Consider the following 16,589-nt stretch of genomic DNA (forward strand, 5'->3'; position numbering starts at 1 on the left):
GTAGAATGAAAAAGGCATTTGTGCAAAAATAACCTATTGACCGGTGTCGACTTCTAACTCCTCACGCACAATATGCCACGTAAATCACATTTCCCACACGCATTTTGTCAAACACCTCAAGCCCGTCATCTAAATATCCATATTGAAGTAAAGATCCGTCAAGGTGCTTTGCACAAACATGGCTCCTCTCCTACTTTATCAATGGCGGAGGACGCATGCAAGCTTTGACAACAAATGAGAAGGTGAAGCTATCGGGTGGCAGGAATTGAAAGATCGTGAGGTTATGCAGAAAGAGAGGGTTCTGCATTTGGTGGACACCCAAAGAGTCGTAGTCCATTTTTCCGTAAGAAAAGCTACCCAGCAAAGGCGAAGGAGTTTGTCTTTTGGCGAGTGATTGATCGCAGAAGAGACCGTTCTGGATAATGTTGGAGTGGATTAATTAATTTGCTTGAGCCATTTGAAGTCAGAGCAATACCTTAATTTGAATCAGTAAGATGAGAGATGCTTCTTGAGAAGGTACGAAGCTTGTGTGTGGAGGTCAGGAATGGGGCTGAGGTCGTTGTCCTCGGAAGAGCATCGACGTGCATGAGCATGACATGTAGTTAAGGCTTAATTTTGTTGTTGTAACACATATTTGCTGTTTGGGGGCGGCGGGGGGAGTACTTTGCATGAAAGAGCGAATAAGAATAATGATGAAGTATGAGAATATGGCCGTTATTGAATTGGTATCAGACAAATTATGCAAACGATTATGCAGAATTCGTTTACCGTGTGTTTGGATGCTAATATTTTAAACATAAAATTTGATATTCGAAGTCCATTCATCATTGAAGTGAATGGTGAATAGCTGCCAAAATAAAATCAGTTCATTGTATTAACCAAGCTTGTGAATAACACCACTAAATTATCTGTTATACATATTCGTAGTAGTCTTCTGTGGCTCTTAAGCAAAGCTAAGAAAGTATAATTTAATTTGAATTTGACTCCTGCCAATCAGTGTTATTTTTGTTTCATTTTCTTTATATACTAGGAATACCATTATCCTTCATCGGGACAACCAAATCCAGCAGGCAAACTAACGCATTTCCTGATTTTTTACGTAGAAGAATTTATTATGCTGAATAATTTATTTCTCGATTTATCATTTTTTAAAAAATATATAAAATAATATTTTTAAAAAAAAAATAATTTTCGGAATGACACGTGATAAATCTCGTTACCATAAAAGAAATTATTTTCCAATTTATTACGTAGAAGAATTTATTTCCTGATTTATCATTTTTAAAAAATATATATATATTAAAAGAATTTATTTCTCGATTTATTATGCAAAAGAATTTATTTCCCGATTTATCATTTTTTTTAAATAATATCTTTTTTTTAAAAATAATTTCTGAAATAACAAGTAACGGGATTTGTTTAAATCTTCATACTTTAAGTAGTGTGATTACGTCAGAGTCCGAGAATTATTTTAAAAAAAAAATATTATTTAATATATGTTTAAAAAAAAGGGATAAATCAAGAAAAAAACAAGTTATACTGATTATTTTTGGTACTGTGTTGGCGTCGAGTACAGATTACTTACGTTAAGACGACTCGCATGATCGCATCCTTCCCAATCAGTTGACTCTAAACTCTATAACGTTCCAAAACTTTCAAATCCTTAGCAAAACCTTCGGACAAATGGCGATCTCAAGCTCTCTTTTCTCTCCCTGCACTACCGTAAAATCTTCTCTTTCAAAACCCCTGATAAATCTTCGCTGCCCCTCTCCCACTGCCTGCCTCAAATCGAACCACCCCAATTTCAAACTTTCCTCTCCCAATCTCTTCATCTGCACCCAGAAAGCCAAAACTAAATTCAGATCTCATTACAAGTCTCCTACCCGATCCCTCTTCACGGGCATTGTTGAAGAAACGGGCGAAATCAAACAATTAGGCGTTGCCGAACACGGCGGGTTTGAGATGAAAATTCATGCAAAAACAGTTCTTGAAGGCGTCAAGCTGGGCGACAGCATCTCCGTCAACGGAACTTGCCTTACTGTGACAGAGTTCGATACCCGTTTGTCCGAATTTACTGTTGGATTATCGCCAGAGACCCTTAGGAAGACGTCGTTGATCGAGCTCGTGCCGGGCTCGGTGGTGAATTTGGAGAGGGCGCTTACGGTGGAGACGCGAATGGGTGGGCATTTTGTGCAGGGTCATGTGGATGGAACAGGTGAGATTGTGGCTCTGGAAGCAGAAGGGGATTCCTTGTGGGTGAAGGTGAGGACGACGCCGGAGTTGTTAAAGTATATTGTTCCGAAGGGGTACATAACAGTGGATGGGACTAGCTTGACTGTCGTGAAGGTGTTTGATGAAGAGGAATGTTTTAATTTTATGTTGGTTGCTTATACCCAGCAGAAGGTGGTGATTCCTTTGAAGAAGGTTGGGCAGAAGGTGAATTTGGAGGTGGATATTCTTGGAAAGTATGTCGAGAGACTTCTCAGTAGCGGGTTTGTTAGTTCTATTAAAACTTCATGATAAAGAGGTACTAAAATGTAGTTCTATTTCTGCGAGTTTTCTCTTGTTGTCGTATCGCTATGTCACGTATTTTGTGTTGCCTTCCATTTCTTCTTGTTTTGTTTGGTGCATTTGTAAGACAATTGAAAACTGCATGGAATGTCTGTGTTTTGGCTGTGTGGAATTTTGCTTAGAACTCTGCCATTGTGTTTCATGAGAATAGATGTGTTAACTGGGCAGTTCGTGAATCACTGTCTATGTTGGAACAATCAGGCCAATGAAATTTTTCATAAAGTTCAAATCGAAGTCATGTCACTTCTTGTATTCTTCTAAATCAACTGTGTTTGACTTGCTTTCGTACAGGTCCTTTTCTTTCATCATATGGTTGCTCGAATAGATAAGCAATGTACTAAGGTTGCCTTTGGCAACACTTAATTATCAAATAATCACTTCTCTCGTATGTGATGTTATATAAATACTTTTTTCTTGGGAGAAATCTCGAATTTAGATTTGTGTGGATTTGGACAAACTGTAATACAAAATTGTATTGAATTTTTGTCCAAATCCAAGACCTAAAATCCATGCTACCAAATGCAGAATTATAGTACAAATACTTTTATAATAAAATACCTGTTTGGATTCAATCAATCAATAAGCATTTTTTATTCCATTATTGCTTATATTTTAATAATATGTGTTTGGTGCCTAAATTAGAAAAGTACTTATTTTCTTGTTAAACTAATTAGTTGTTGCAATTTAATCCATTCATAAAGTTAAACTAACTGGTAGTATACAGCAAAAGAGACAGTAAAAGCACTCAAACAAAGTAATCGAAAGTTACAAAAAAAACCATAGACCATAAATAGAGCAGAAACAAAACCAATAAATCTGTTCATCAATACTGTTCACAGCCACTGCTCATTGCTGTTTCATTAATTTATGGACAGTTCATCCCTACTTTTTATTTGAATTGGCTTTTGACAACTTTTTTCTATTTCTGTTACCTTCCCCAGTTGACTCTTTGTTGGTCCTAGTAGGCACCCAAGGAAGGGGGGGGGGGGGGGGGAGGGGGGAATTGGGTGCTAGAAAAACTAGTTGTTTTGCCAAAACTTTGATACACACAATAGAAAACAAACAATTACCTTGTTTTGAAAACAATTGAGTCCAATTACTCAAAATAATAATTTTAATTTTTGCAACCCAACTATCTGCAAACTAGTAGAGCACATTTAAATAGAGAGAGAGAGAGAGAGAGACAACGTTCCTCAGTCAACTGGTTTACACCCTTAACACCATGTCAAGGTATTGTGCAACCGCACTTTGGACCTTAGTCCAGTTCAAAGATACTCTCTAATTAACTGAAGAAGAAAAATAGAGATAACCTCTAGCTTTTACAAAGTACCGGCTTGAACCAAACAGGCTAGAGGAAGTTTTACTTAGGATAAACCAATATAAGCTTACGAATCAGAAGTACAATTTCGCCCAATGAAGATCAATACGACTGCAGAGTTTGCTCTCTTCAAAATGTATGTATTTCAATTGCCTTCATTCACCACATGAAATTTTATATTTATAAATGCTTCTGTCTGAATGCTAAATGAATTCTAGATGAACATTAAATGATCAATGGTCGTATTTACTATTGAAGAAAGGACGAATAGGAAAATCTGGCAAGAAAAGCTCAGAGTGCCCAAAAGTAGAAGCAATGTGATTCTTACAATATTTCAAATGAGTTCAAGAAAATTCAAAATTTTGATTTGAACCTGATTTGACATTTTGAATGATTTCAATTCTTTTTCAACAACCTTAGCTTGATAGGAAAATTATCACAATTTGTATTCAGATTAATAGCTTTTTAAAGTAACTTAATTCAGATACAGCTCACTAGCTAAGAATGTCTCAATATTCTTTAGAAAACTGCTTTTGTATGTACATCTGTATGTGCATATGTTCATGTATCTGTCTGTGCATCTGTAATGCATCAGTCACTGGCTAAGAACGTCTTAAATATTCATTTCTATTATTGTTCTGTATTTGCATCTGTATGTGCATCTGTTCATGCATTTGTTTGTGCATTTGTAATGTATCAGTCACTACTCCTGTTATCGTATCTATGTATGCTTTTGTCTGTGCATCATCTGTAGTCACATCTGTAAATGCATCTAACAATTCTTCGTGCGTTGAGTTTTCATATATTCACATTTGCTTTATGATCAAAGTACAATTCTAATATTTTAGTTTTGTCACATATCAGAATCCAGTCCCAACAATCTTAAATATGTGCTTGCCTCTTGTTTAAGATTTTTTTGGGGCCACTTGTATTCTTGGGATGTTTGCATCTGTTATTGGATGCAATGTGTGGTCATAAGGTGCTGCTGATGTGAAAGCAGTTGAATCCTGTTAGTAGAAACTGCTGTTTCTGGTCAATGTATCTGGGTTGGTTGTGGTGTGTTTGGCTGTGTGAAATTTTGGAATTGTTTATTCCCACCCGCACCTTTTACCAGTTAGAGTTTTTGATAACATTTTGACTTCCCTGTTTCTCTTCATGCCTGCATCTACATTCAGTTAATGTCCAGCAGTGTTTTTGTGAGCTTCAGTGCTAGTTTTTGATGCCCCCTGCTGTTTGTGTGATTATGGCTAGTGTTTTAGACTTCCAGAATGGTTTTCTTCCTGGCTTCTGACCTATTTAGGCTGCAGTAGTTGCTGTATTGTGTTGCTGTGTTTGTTATGGCTGTGGTTCCTTGTTGAAGCCTTAGCGCATTGTCAAAGTGCAGGTCTGTGCAGCTGTGCACTGTAGTTGATATGTTCAGTGCTATTTCTGATCTAGCGTGCGCTGTCCCTTCTGTGTTTAAGGTTTTTAAGATGGCCTCTACAGAGATAGCTTCTGCTGATACTGAATGCACAGATCATTAAATGGACGAGACTCATCTTCAACCTGAAATGCTTGAAGAATTCCATCCAACTCAATTGAACTTCATCCCGGTGGCTTCCTTGTTTTCTTCTCTCTCAGTATTTTCCTCATTCTAGCTATATCCTCCCACTGCCCTACCTCTTCGTACATCTTGGCAAGGAATTATGTATGCTACGAGCACCGAGCTAAGCACTGTATGCATCCTTTCGTACTTGCTTGGGCATGGTTTTCATAAACTCAACTGCCTCATCAAGAAACCCTTCATGACTCGTTTAGGAATAACCACTTCATCAGGTGGTTGTATCACAGAGGGGACTATAACGAATCTGGGTATTTGGAGTTGCGAAGGCGTGGCTGGGGCAATATTGTATTTTCTGGTTTGTGCTTTTTAGTAGCTATCTAGCATTGGGTGTATTGGGATCTAGAAATATTTTGCAATGAACTTATTGGAAAATCCTCTTTGGATTTTCCCAAAATCTTTGGAATTCATTTATTTATCTTGGGGATGGCTAGCTTTGGTTTTGATGCATTTCATGTAACAGGTTTGTATGGTCCTAGAATATGGGTTTCCGATCCTTATGGACTAATTGAAAAAGTTCAATCTATAAATCCGGCGTGGGGTGTGGAGGGTTTTGATCCTTTTGTTTTGGGGGGAAATAGCCTCTCATCATATTGCAGCAGGAACATTTGGTATTAGCAGGCCTATTCCATCTTAGTGTCCGTACGCCCCAACATCTATACAAAGGATTACATATGGGAAATATTGAAACCGTCCTTTCTAGTAGTATTGCTGCTGTCTTTTTTGTAGCTTTTGTTGTTCCTGGAACTATGTGGTATGGTTTAGCAACTACACCGATCGAATTATTTTGTCCCACTCATTATCAATGGGATCAGGGATACTTTTAGCGAGAAATATATTGAAGAGTTGGCGTTGGGCTAATCGAAAATCAAAGTTTATCAGAAGCTTGGTCTAAAATTCTTGGAAAATTAGCTTTTTATGATTACATTGACAATAATCCGGCAAAAGGGGGATTATTCAGAGCACACTCAATGGACAATGGGGACGAAATAGCTGTTGGATGGTTAGGACACCCTATCTTTAGAGATAAAGAGAGGTGCGAACTTTTTGTACGTCGTATGCCTACTTTTTTTTGAAACATTTTTAGTCGTTTTGGTAGATGGAGACAGAATTGTTAGAGCTGATGTTCCTTTTAGAAGGGTAGAATCTAAATATATTGTCGAACAAGTAGGTGTAACTGCTGAGTTCTATGGTGATGAACTTAATAGAGTTAGTTATAGTGATCCTGCTACTGTGAAAAAATATGCTAGACGTGCTCAATTTTGTGTAATTTTTGAATTGGATCGTGCTACTTCGAAATTCGATGGGGGGATTTCATAGCAGTCCAAGGGTTGGTTTACATTTGGGCATGCTTCATTTTCTCAACTATTTTTCGTCGGACATATTTGGCATGGTGCTAGAACTTTGTTTAGAGATGTTTTTGTTGGTATTGACCTGAATTTGGATGCTCAAGTGGAATTTGGCATATTCCAAAACCTTGGGGATCCAACTACTAGGAAACAAGTAGTTTGGGACAACATTACTCTGGTATCATTTGTTTCTATTTTCTTTGAGGGATTTGATATAGGGTACCAATACCAGGGAAATCTTGATTTGAATCATCTCCCTTTCTTTGACTCTTGTTCTTTCTTTATTCGAAAATGCACCCAAATAAATAAACAGGTATGGAAGCTATAATTGAAAACCGCAATCGAATTTGTGGAAGCATTGGTTTATACATTTCTTTTATTCTCGATTCTTGGAATACTTTTTTCCGCTATCTTTTTTTGAGAACCGCCTAAAGCTCCAACTAAAAAGATAAAATGATTTTTCATTATCTCAATCTCAATTGAAGTAATGAGCCTCCCAGTATTGGGAGGCTCATTACTTCAACAACTAGTCCTCGTGTTCTTCGAATAGATCTCTTAGTTGTTGAGAGGGTTTCCTAAAAGTAGTATATAAGGCATATCTAGTAAAACTTACAAGTAACCCAGATATAGAGATGACGACTAGGGTTGCTGTTTCCTTTATTATAAAATTTTAAGACTCCAATAGATCTATGATAAGATCATTTATTTACAATGGAATGGTATACAAAGTCAACAAATCTCAATGAATACAATAGGATTTATGGTTATAGAAACCGTTGAGGGTAGTTCTAAATTTGGTCCAAGATGAACTAGTATAGGGGATTTATTAAAACCATTGAATTCAGAATATGGTAAAGTAGCTCCTGGATGGGGAACTACTCCTTTGATGGGTGTCGCAATGACTTTATTTGCAGTATTCCTAGCTATTATTTTGGAAATTTATAATTCTTCTTTTTTATTGGATGGAATTTCAATGAATTAGATCCACAAGAATCGCAAAGTCCTAGCTTTTTAATATAAAGTGAATCAATTAGGTCTCAAATTTCTAGTCCATTCTATTTTGGTAGTTCGACCACTGAATTTTTGTGATCCTGTATTTATGGAATATGAGTGTGTGACTTATTTGTTAGAATTAATTCTATTGATAATACAGAGAATGGATCTATCATCTTGATAGAGATGGTTCTACTTTGTCGGATATTCATTCTAGCATCTGGAACACGAAGTATATGATATAGATCAAGAAATATTTGAACTATGATTCATACTTAATATTCAGACCCTGTGCCCAAACTCCAAATTTTTTTTAAAGAGGTAGAAATTGTAAGTCGAAAGATTTTTCTTTTTTCAAACTCTTGTTTATGCTTATTTTGGCCGAAATACAATTTTTTTTTTTTTTATCTATTCATTGAATAAGTTAAGCGATGATCCAAGGGTTTTTGCTCAGGGAATCTTTGGTTGGGTTTAGCTTGGAGGTTTTCTTGAATAATCGTTTTTCTAGTATGAATTTGAGGTTTCAATCGACTTATAGGATCTTAAGAAGAGAAATTCCTATCAATAATAATAAAAAACAATAGTAAAGCCGCGTTATATACAAACAAGAAAAAAAAAATAACAAATCAAAGAAAAAAAATAGGGAAAGAGAAGAGTCGATGTCTGTAATGATCAACATAAAGTTGAATGAGCCGACTTGATATTTTGGCATTATCCCTACCAAGAAGAGCTTTTGGATTTTTATTCCTTTCTTTAGAGAAAAGATTAAATTAGATGATTAAGAAGTTTCAAACTTTCTATTACATGTTTGTTTCAACCAGTATTGGGGTGTTTTAGTTTGAGTTGTATGAGATGAAATTCTCATATATGGTTCTCAAGGGGGGAGTTTCCTTGGTTTACCTATCTCAATAAAGTTTATGATTGGTTCGAAGAACGTCTCGAGATTTAGGCAATTGCAGATGATATAACTAGTAAATACGTTCCTCCTCATGTCAACATATTTTATTGTCTAGGGGGAATTACACTTGTTTTTTAGTACAAGTAGATACGGGGTTTGCTATGGCTTTTTACTAACGTCCGACCGTTACTAAGGCTTTTGCTTCTGTTCAATACATAATGACTGAAGCCAACTTCGGTTGGTTAATCCGATCAATTCATCGATGGTCGGCAAGTATGATGGTCTCAATGATGATCTTGCATGTATTTCATGTATATCTTACCGGTGGATTTAAAAAACCTCGCGAATTGACTTGGGTTATAGGTGTGGTTCTAGCTGTATTGACCATATCTTTTGGTGTCACTAGTTATCCCTTACCTCGGGACCAAATTGGTTATTGGGTAGTAAAAATTGTAACAGGCGTACCTGAAGCTATTCTTGTAATAGGATCGCCTTTGGTAGAGTTATTAAGCGCAAGTGCTATGGGACAATCCACTTTAACTCGTTTTTATAGTTTACACACTTTTGTATTACCTCTTCTTATTGCTGTATTTATGTTAGTGCATTTCCCTATGATACGTAAACAAGGTATTTCTGGTCCTTTATATAAAAGATAGACCCTAGATATTTGGAAATGAATCATTTATCACTTGGAAAAGGAACAAGAAATTTTCATTGCTATAAATATGGATTATTGAAAAGAATAAGACATGTATTTTTATATTTCTCTTCAATTCCACAATATTGTGTATTTGAATTGTTTATTTGACACGAATGGTTGAAGGGAATTTTTCGAAGAGGAAATGGATTATGGGAGTGTGTGATTTGAACTATTGATTTGGCCGTGTAGATATGTGTTTTTATCTGCCACATTGGAATTCGCAACCAAATATGTCTTTGTTCCACTCACTATGTAAGCCCCGATAGTCTGGTTTGCTTGAAGAGAACTTTTTCTATCAGACTTGTGCATGAATAGGCTTTGTAAGATCCAGTAGAATAAGCGATGTGGCATAATCTAGATTATGTTTTGTCTTTCACTTATACTTACTTTTTTTCACTTATTTTTATTTTTACTTAATTGTATATAGTATGGAAATGCATTCATTTCTTTTGCATCGACCTGATCTATGTTATTATCGGAGTGAAACAAGGGATCTAAAGAAAACTAGAGGCTAAACTATACTAGTAACAAGTAATCCCTTTGTATGTAAAACTGTATCAAAATATTTTGGGATAAATACCAATTGCAAGGTTTGAGTCAACCTGGAAAACACTTGATCTTAATCAACTTTGTAAGCCTACTTGGGTATAGAGCATTAAACTGTAAGAATTGAATTCCTTGCAATGAGTAGTTGCAACTTTGGAAAAGAGAATGCGGTCAATTTTTTCTTATGTAGAACATTCATATATATGTATGTGCTATGTATATGGATAACATGTAGATTTTAATAACATGTATTTTATAGGGTATATTATATGGATTTATTTTTTCATTTGGTTCTTTTGATTTTTGTTCTAGTCGTACGATGAAAAATTATCATGTTCGTTTCCTTAAGGGGATGGATCTATAGGAATTCACCTATCCCAATAACACAAAAACCTGAGTTGAATGATCCTGTATTAAAAGCAAAATTGGCTAAAGGGATGGATCATAGTTATTATGGGGAGCCCACATGGCCTAACAATCTTTTATATATTTTTCCCATAGTAATTCTAGGAACTATTGCGTGTAACGTAGGCTTAGCGGTTTTGGAATTATTAATGATTGGTGAACCGGCAGATCCATTTGCAACTCCTTTGGAAATATTACTAGGATGGTATTTTTTTCCTGTATTTCAAATACTTCGTACAGTACCCAATAAATTATTGGGTGTTCTTTTATTGGTTTTAGTACCTAGGGGATTATTAATAGTACCTTTTTTAGAGAATGTTTATAAATTCCAAAATCCATTTCATCGTCCAATAGCGACAACTTTCTTTTTTGTTGGTACTGCAGTGGCCCTTTGGTTGGGTATTGGCGCAACATTACCTATTGATAAATCCCTAACTTAGGTATTTTTTAAATTGATTCAATTGTGAAAGAAAATATCATGATGTATGTATCTAGGGAATAGTCGCTTTATGGTGAATTCTCCCTAGATACATTTCTTTAGTTAATTTCTGAATATATTCTGAATATATAGATTTGCTAAAGATTCAAAACCCATTTTTTTCTTTTCTTCGTTAGAAAAAAAAAAGTTTTAAATCCGTCGGATTTTAAACTTATTTTTCGGTAAATCAAGTTCGAAGTGCTTTTCTAGAATGTCTAATATTTGTTTTCCATCTTCTATGTGAAAATGTTCAATTTTCATAACATCTTTTTGACTGTTATTGAAAAGGTCCATTATGTATGCATATTGGATCTTTTTAGACAATTATAGATCTTGGGAGGCAATTCTAATTGATCAATAAAAATATATTTCAATGCTATTTTTTTCCTTGTTTTTCCGTAGTAGTTTAGCCAATCTATGATTGGGGTAAAAAGAGGTAAAAAAACCTTGTGTTGATGGTCTTCTAAATGTAAGTTTTCTTCTTCCACATGTAGAAAAGGAATAAATAAATCAATTAAATTTTGAGAGGCTTCATAAAGTGTTTTTTTTAGAGTTAAACTTCCATTTGTCCATATTTCGAGAAAAAGTATCTCTTGTTTTTCATTCCCATTCCCATAGGAATGAAAACTATGATTCGCATTTCCAACAAGCATAAATACAACATCTATGGGATAACTCCCATTTTGAAAGTTATTTGGCATTTTTAGGCGATATCCGTGATTCCTCTCAATTTGTAATTCAATACAAAAATCAATTGGTTTAGTCAAACTGGTTATGTACTGTGTATTACCAACGATTTCCACAGAAGTCGGTGAAATGATATCTTGAGCAGTTATATATCTAGGGCCTTAGACACAAATAGATGCGTTGCAAGTTCCATCCAGATTACTTCTCAATACAATTTATTTCAAATTCATTAAAATTTCATGTATTGATTCTTGAATACCTACTGTAGTAGAATATTCATGTGGTATTCTCTCAAATTTTGCACATGTGATACATGTTCCTTCTATTTCTCCAAGAAAAAATCTTCGCATCGCAATGCCTATTGTGTTAGCTCGACCTTTCATGAGTGGAAACTAAATAAAAAGTCCATAATAAAGATGCTTACTGTCTACTCTTGATTCAACACACTTCCATTGTAATATTCAAGTAGCTATTGTTACCTTCTCGAACCATAGTAATATTTTGCTTAGATCATTGAATCATTTATTTCTCGTGAAATTTCTTCATATTTCCATACACGTATTTTTTTAGGAGGTCTACAATGATTATGTGGCATAGGGGTTACATCTCATACAAAACTTAATAGTATACTACTCCTACGAATGGTTCGTAATGCTGCATCTCTACCGAGACCAGGGCCCTTTATCACGACTTCTGCTTGTTGCATACCTTGATCTAAAACTTTACGAATAGCATTTCCTACTACAGTTTGAGTAGCAAATGGTGTCCCTCTTCTTGTACCTTTGAATCCACAAGTACCCATGAAGGACCAAGAAATTACTCGACCTCGTACATCTGTAAAAGTCACAATGGTATTGTTGAAACTTGCTTGAACATGAATAACTCCCGTTGGTATTCTACGTGTACGTGCACTTTTACGTAAACCAATACATCCATTCCTACGTGAACCAATTCTTGGTATAGGCTTTGCCATATTTTATCATTTCATAAATATGAGTCAGAGATATATGGATATATCCATTTCATGTCAAAAAAGGCAGATCCCTTTTTTTTTTTTTTTTAGTTGTGTATTGGGTCTTTTTTTTAAAAAAAAGTTTTAGAGAGATTATCCTTGTCTTTGTTTATGTCTCGGATTGGAACAAGTTACTATCATTCATCCCCGTCTACAGATCAATTGACATTTTTCACAAATTTTACGAACAGAGGTACCTATTTTCATATTTGTCATTCCTTACCTTAATTCTGAATCTATTTTTTTTTTTTTGGAAGAAAAGAAGTTTCTTTGAAATTTTGAACTTTGAATTGTATACCCATGAAAGAAATGTTGAAGTTGAAAAAATTAACTAATCGTTCAAATCCTTGTTGCGTAGTCTATGAATTATACGCCCTTTGGTTGAATCATAACAACTTATTTCAATTTTGACTCTATCTCCTCATAGTACCTACCCGTATAAAACTACGTCGGATTTTTCCTGAAACATAACCTAGAATCAAATCTTCATTATGCAAACGAACTAGGAACATACCATTGGGAAGTGATTCAGTAATTGACCCTCATGAATCCATTTTTGTTCTTTCAACTCAAGTAAAAATCCTTGAAGTATCAACTAATGGAGTAGGAGTGATATTAAGTAATCTGCCTTCTCTCTTTTTTTTTCACAAATAGAGGGTTCCAGATCTAGTTTAAACATTAGAAGGATTACCATATATAACACAAAATTTCTCCGCTAATTTTTTCAAGTTGAGCCTCTCGGTCTGTCATTATACCTTGAGAAGTAGAACTAATTACAACTCCCATCCCACCCAAAATTCTAGAAATTCGTTGATAGCTAGAATAGGTTCGTAGACCGGGGCGACTAGCCCGTTTTAAATTTCATTAGGAGCTCCCTTGTAGAATGGAATTTAGACCTAACCATTAATCGAGAGGCGATAGGATCGAAAGAACCTGTGAATACAGAAGATTCTATTGAAAACGAATCCTAATGATTCCTTGGGCGGGATGGCAGAACGAACTATAACTAATTCATTTATTCTGAGAGGTCATGAGCTAACCCTACAATTGAAATAGATATTGAAAGAGTAAATATTCGCTCGCAAATACTTCATTTTATTTTATTGAATTGCTTTGCTAAATTTTTCGAGAGCATAAAGGGTAACACAAAATAAAGATTCTTTATAAAAAATGAATCTTTTCTATAACCTAAAATTTAAAATATATAATAACATAATTAATATAATAACATATATAACATATATCCAAGGTCTTAAATTTCGATTTCGACTCAAATTTCGAAGCTCCAAAAGTATGGAAATTTCGACGGAAATTTCAATTTCGATGTTGATTTCGATTTCGATTTGAAAAAATAACGGAAACTAGTAATAAAGCATGGAATTCTTTGTGAAGCTTTAGAAATGGTTAACAAACATAAAAATATAAGTTTTAAGACTAATATATTACAAATTAAATACATCTATGTTTTGTATGAGGTGGAAAAGTTGTAAAATAGTATGTGTATCAAACATGTTTGTAAGATAATGTACATTAAACATATTGAGTTAATGCAAATGAAATTCATAAATCATTTAAATATTATTTATTATACAAATATTGATAATTTAGACATGAATGGTTAAATAAAATATTACTATAAGTTTATTTTTTCATATAATTTCAAAAGCACTTGTGATAACCTTTTGTTTCAATAAAATAAATAAAATAAATTAAAAGAGAAATTTCACTTCACTCTCGAGGTTTCGATATATTTCGACCAATTTCGCTAAAATTTCGAGGTTTCGATAAATTTCGGATGATTTGTTGAGATTTCGACGGAAATTATGCAAGACGGAAATTGACTGCCATTTCGATTTCGAAGGTGACGGAAATTGGAAATTTCGACGGAAATTTCGATAGTTTCGTGGAAATTTGAGACCATGCATATATCTACCAATTTTAGTTATATATCCAAACAAGATCTACAAATTCCTAATAGATTAAATGAATGAAATCTCAAAGAATTTCACGATTCAGTATATTATGCACTAAATACATGTATAAAAATATTAATATGTATAAATAATATGTATAAATATTAAGTATATAAGTATAAAAAAAAATATTTGATTTTTGATATGCAAATTCTTTCATTCGTGAGGTGCTAGATGAGAAGAAACTCTCATGGCTGGTTCTGTAGTAGAGATAGAATTGTGAGAAACAACCATCCACTATAAGCCCCCAAAAGAACCAGATTCTGTAAACAACATAAAGGAAAAAATGAACGGAGTATCTTATCGGGGTAATCGTATTTGTTTCGGTAAATATGGTCTTCAGGCACTTGAACCCACTTGGATCACATCTTGACAAATAAAAGCAGGATGACGAGAAATGACACGAAATGCACGTCGTGGTGGAAAAATATGGGTACGTATATTTCTAGACAAATCAGTTACAGTAAAACCTACGGAAACACAAATGGGTTCGGGGAAAGGATCTCCTGAATATTGGGTAGCTGTTGTTAAACCAAGTCAAATACTTTACGAAATGGGTGGACTAACAGAAAATATAGCCAGAAAAGCTTTTTTAATAGCGGCGCCCAAAATGCCTATATGAACTCAATTAATTATTTCGAGATAGGGATGTGGAACCAAAGAGAAAGAAAAGAGGTCTTTGGGATGGGTTTCCTTTTATGGACAAACAATATTTCCTTTTTTTCTTCGACCTTTGCATTGAAAGAAGGGATTAAAAACAATGATATGATTCAACCTCAAACCCATTTGAATGTTGCGGGCAATAGCGGGGCTCGAAAATTGATGTGTATTCGAATCGTAGGAACTAGAAATTGCCGATATGCTCATATTGGTGACATTATTGTTGCTGCAATCAAAGAAGCAGTACCTAATATGCCCTTAGCAAGATCAAAAGTGGTCAGAGCTGTGATTGTACGTACTCGTAAAGAACTCAAACGTGAAAACAGTATCATAATATGATTTGACGACAATGCTGCGGTTATCATTGATCAAGAAGGAAATCCAAAAGGGACTTGAGTTTTTGGTGCAATCGCCTGGGAATTGAGACACTTCAATTTTACTAAAATAGTTTCATTAGCTTTTGAGGTATTATAAGATAAAACCACAACATAGTTATTTTATTTATAGTAATAGTAGGATATTTGAATGTAATAGTAGGATATTTGAATGAAATAAACTAAAATAGATTAATGTAGTAGATTGTATCTCACGCATATACCCTTTAATTTTATTTATTTAATAATTCATAAACATAAATAAAATAGAAGAAAGAACATGTTGATTATATCAAAATTCGGAGGTATCAATAAATTTAGTTCAGCATGGGTAGGGACACTATTGCTGATAAAATAAGCTATACACGAAATGCCGACATTGATAGAAAAGGAACGGTTCAAATAGCATCTACCAACATCACTGAAAACATTGTTAAAATACTTTTACGAGAAGGTTTTATCGAAAATGTGAGAAAACATTGGGAAAGTCACAAAAATATGGCACCATCCGGCTGTCATCCACTATCTACCAATTGTGAGAACAATTCAAGTGCTTAATTAGCCTGCCCGTGCATTCTGCAACACCTTCTCATTGCATTTCCACATCACGATCTTTTTAAGAGATCTTTTTAAGACAAACTTGATCAAAAGATCCTGAGCACTGCTTAACCTGCTGCAATTTTTATATATTGAAATCATTCCACTTCTCAAAGCAGCTTCAATCTCCATTCCGACTTTACAGTGTTAGAATGAATCCACTTGCCCTCTTGGATGGCTGCTGCTTGAGCGCTAGCAGGCAGAACACCAAGAAGTGTTGCTAGGTATACTCTTATATTGCAGGAGTGCATGCAAAAGCACGAGAGATTCCTCCACATACCCATTAATCATATATCCCGAAATCATGGGATCCCAACTCATAAGGTCTCTCTGAGGCATTTCATCAAATGATTTCCTAGACGTCTCAATGTCCTGCCTCTTGGCATAAAATGCCACGAGCATTTCCCACTAACAGATCAAATTCAAAT

General features: G+C 34.7%; 2 protein-coding genes and 3 pseudogenes across 2 annotated transcripts; 3 read left to right on the forward strand and 2 right to left on the reverse strand.

Moving 5' to 3' along the window:
* The first annotated feature begins 1,537 nt into the window (after positions 1-1,537).
* LOC131148696 (riboflavin synthase) lies at positions 1,538-2,683 on the forward strand. Its single transcript, XM_058098584.1, has one exon. The coding sequence runs from the start codon at positions 1,684-1,686 to the stop codon at positions 2,518-2,520; it is 837 nt and encodes a 278-aa protein (XP_057954567.1). The 5' UTR covers positions 1,538-1,683; the 3' UTR covers positions 2,521-2,683.
* A 2,891-nt stretch (positions 2,684-5,574) lies between these two features.
* On the forward strand, positions 5,575-7,166 carry LOC131148236 (photosystem II CP47 reaction center protein-like; annotated as a pseudogene).
* A 1,517-nt stretch (positions 7,167-8,683) lies between these two features.
* Positions 8,684-9,385, forward strand: LOC131148237 (cytochrome b6). Its single transcript, XM_058097963.1, is given in 3 exon segments — positions 8,684-8,728; positions 8,730-8,850; positions 8,853-9,385. Coding segments are annotated over 3 exon segments (699 nt in total).
* Positions 9,386-11,321: 1,936 nt separating this feature from the next.
* On the reverse strand, positions 11,322-12,033 carry LOC131148698 (DNA-directed RNA polymerase subunit alpha-like; annotated as a pseudogene).
* A 17-nt stretch (positions 12,034-12,050) lies between these two features.
* Positions 12,051-12,518, reverse strand: LOC131148697 (small ribosomal subunit protein uS11c-like; annotated as a pseudogene).
* Positions 12,519-16,589: the final 4,071 nt, after the last annotated feature.

This window comes from Malania oleifera, chromosome 2 (assembly GCF_029873635.1).
Source record: "Malania oleifera isolate guangnan ecotype guangnan chromosome 2, ASM2987363v1, whole genome shotgun sequence".
NCBI lineage: Eukaryota > Viridiplantae > Streptophyta > Magnoliopsida > Santalales > Ximeniaceae > Malania > Malania oleifera.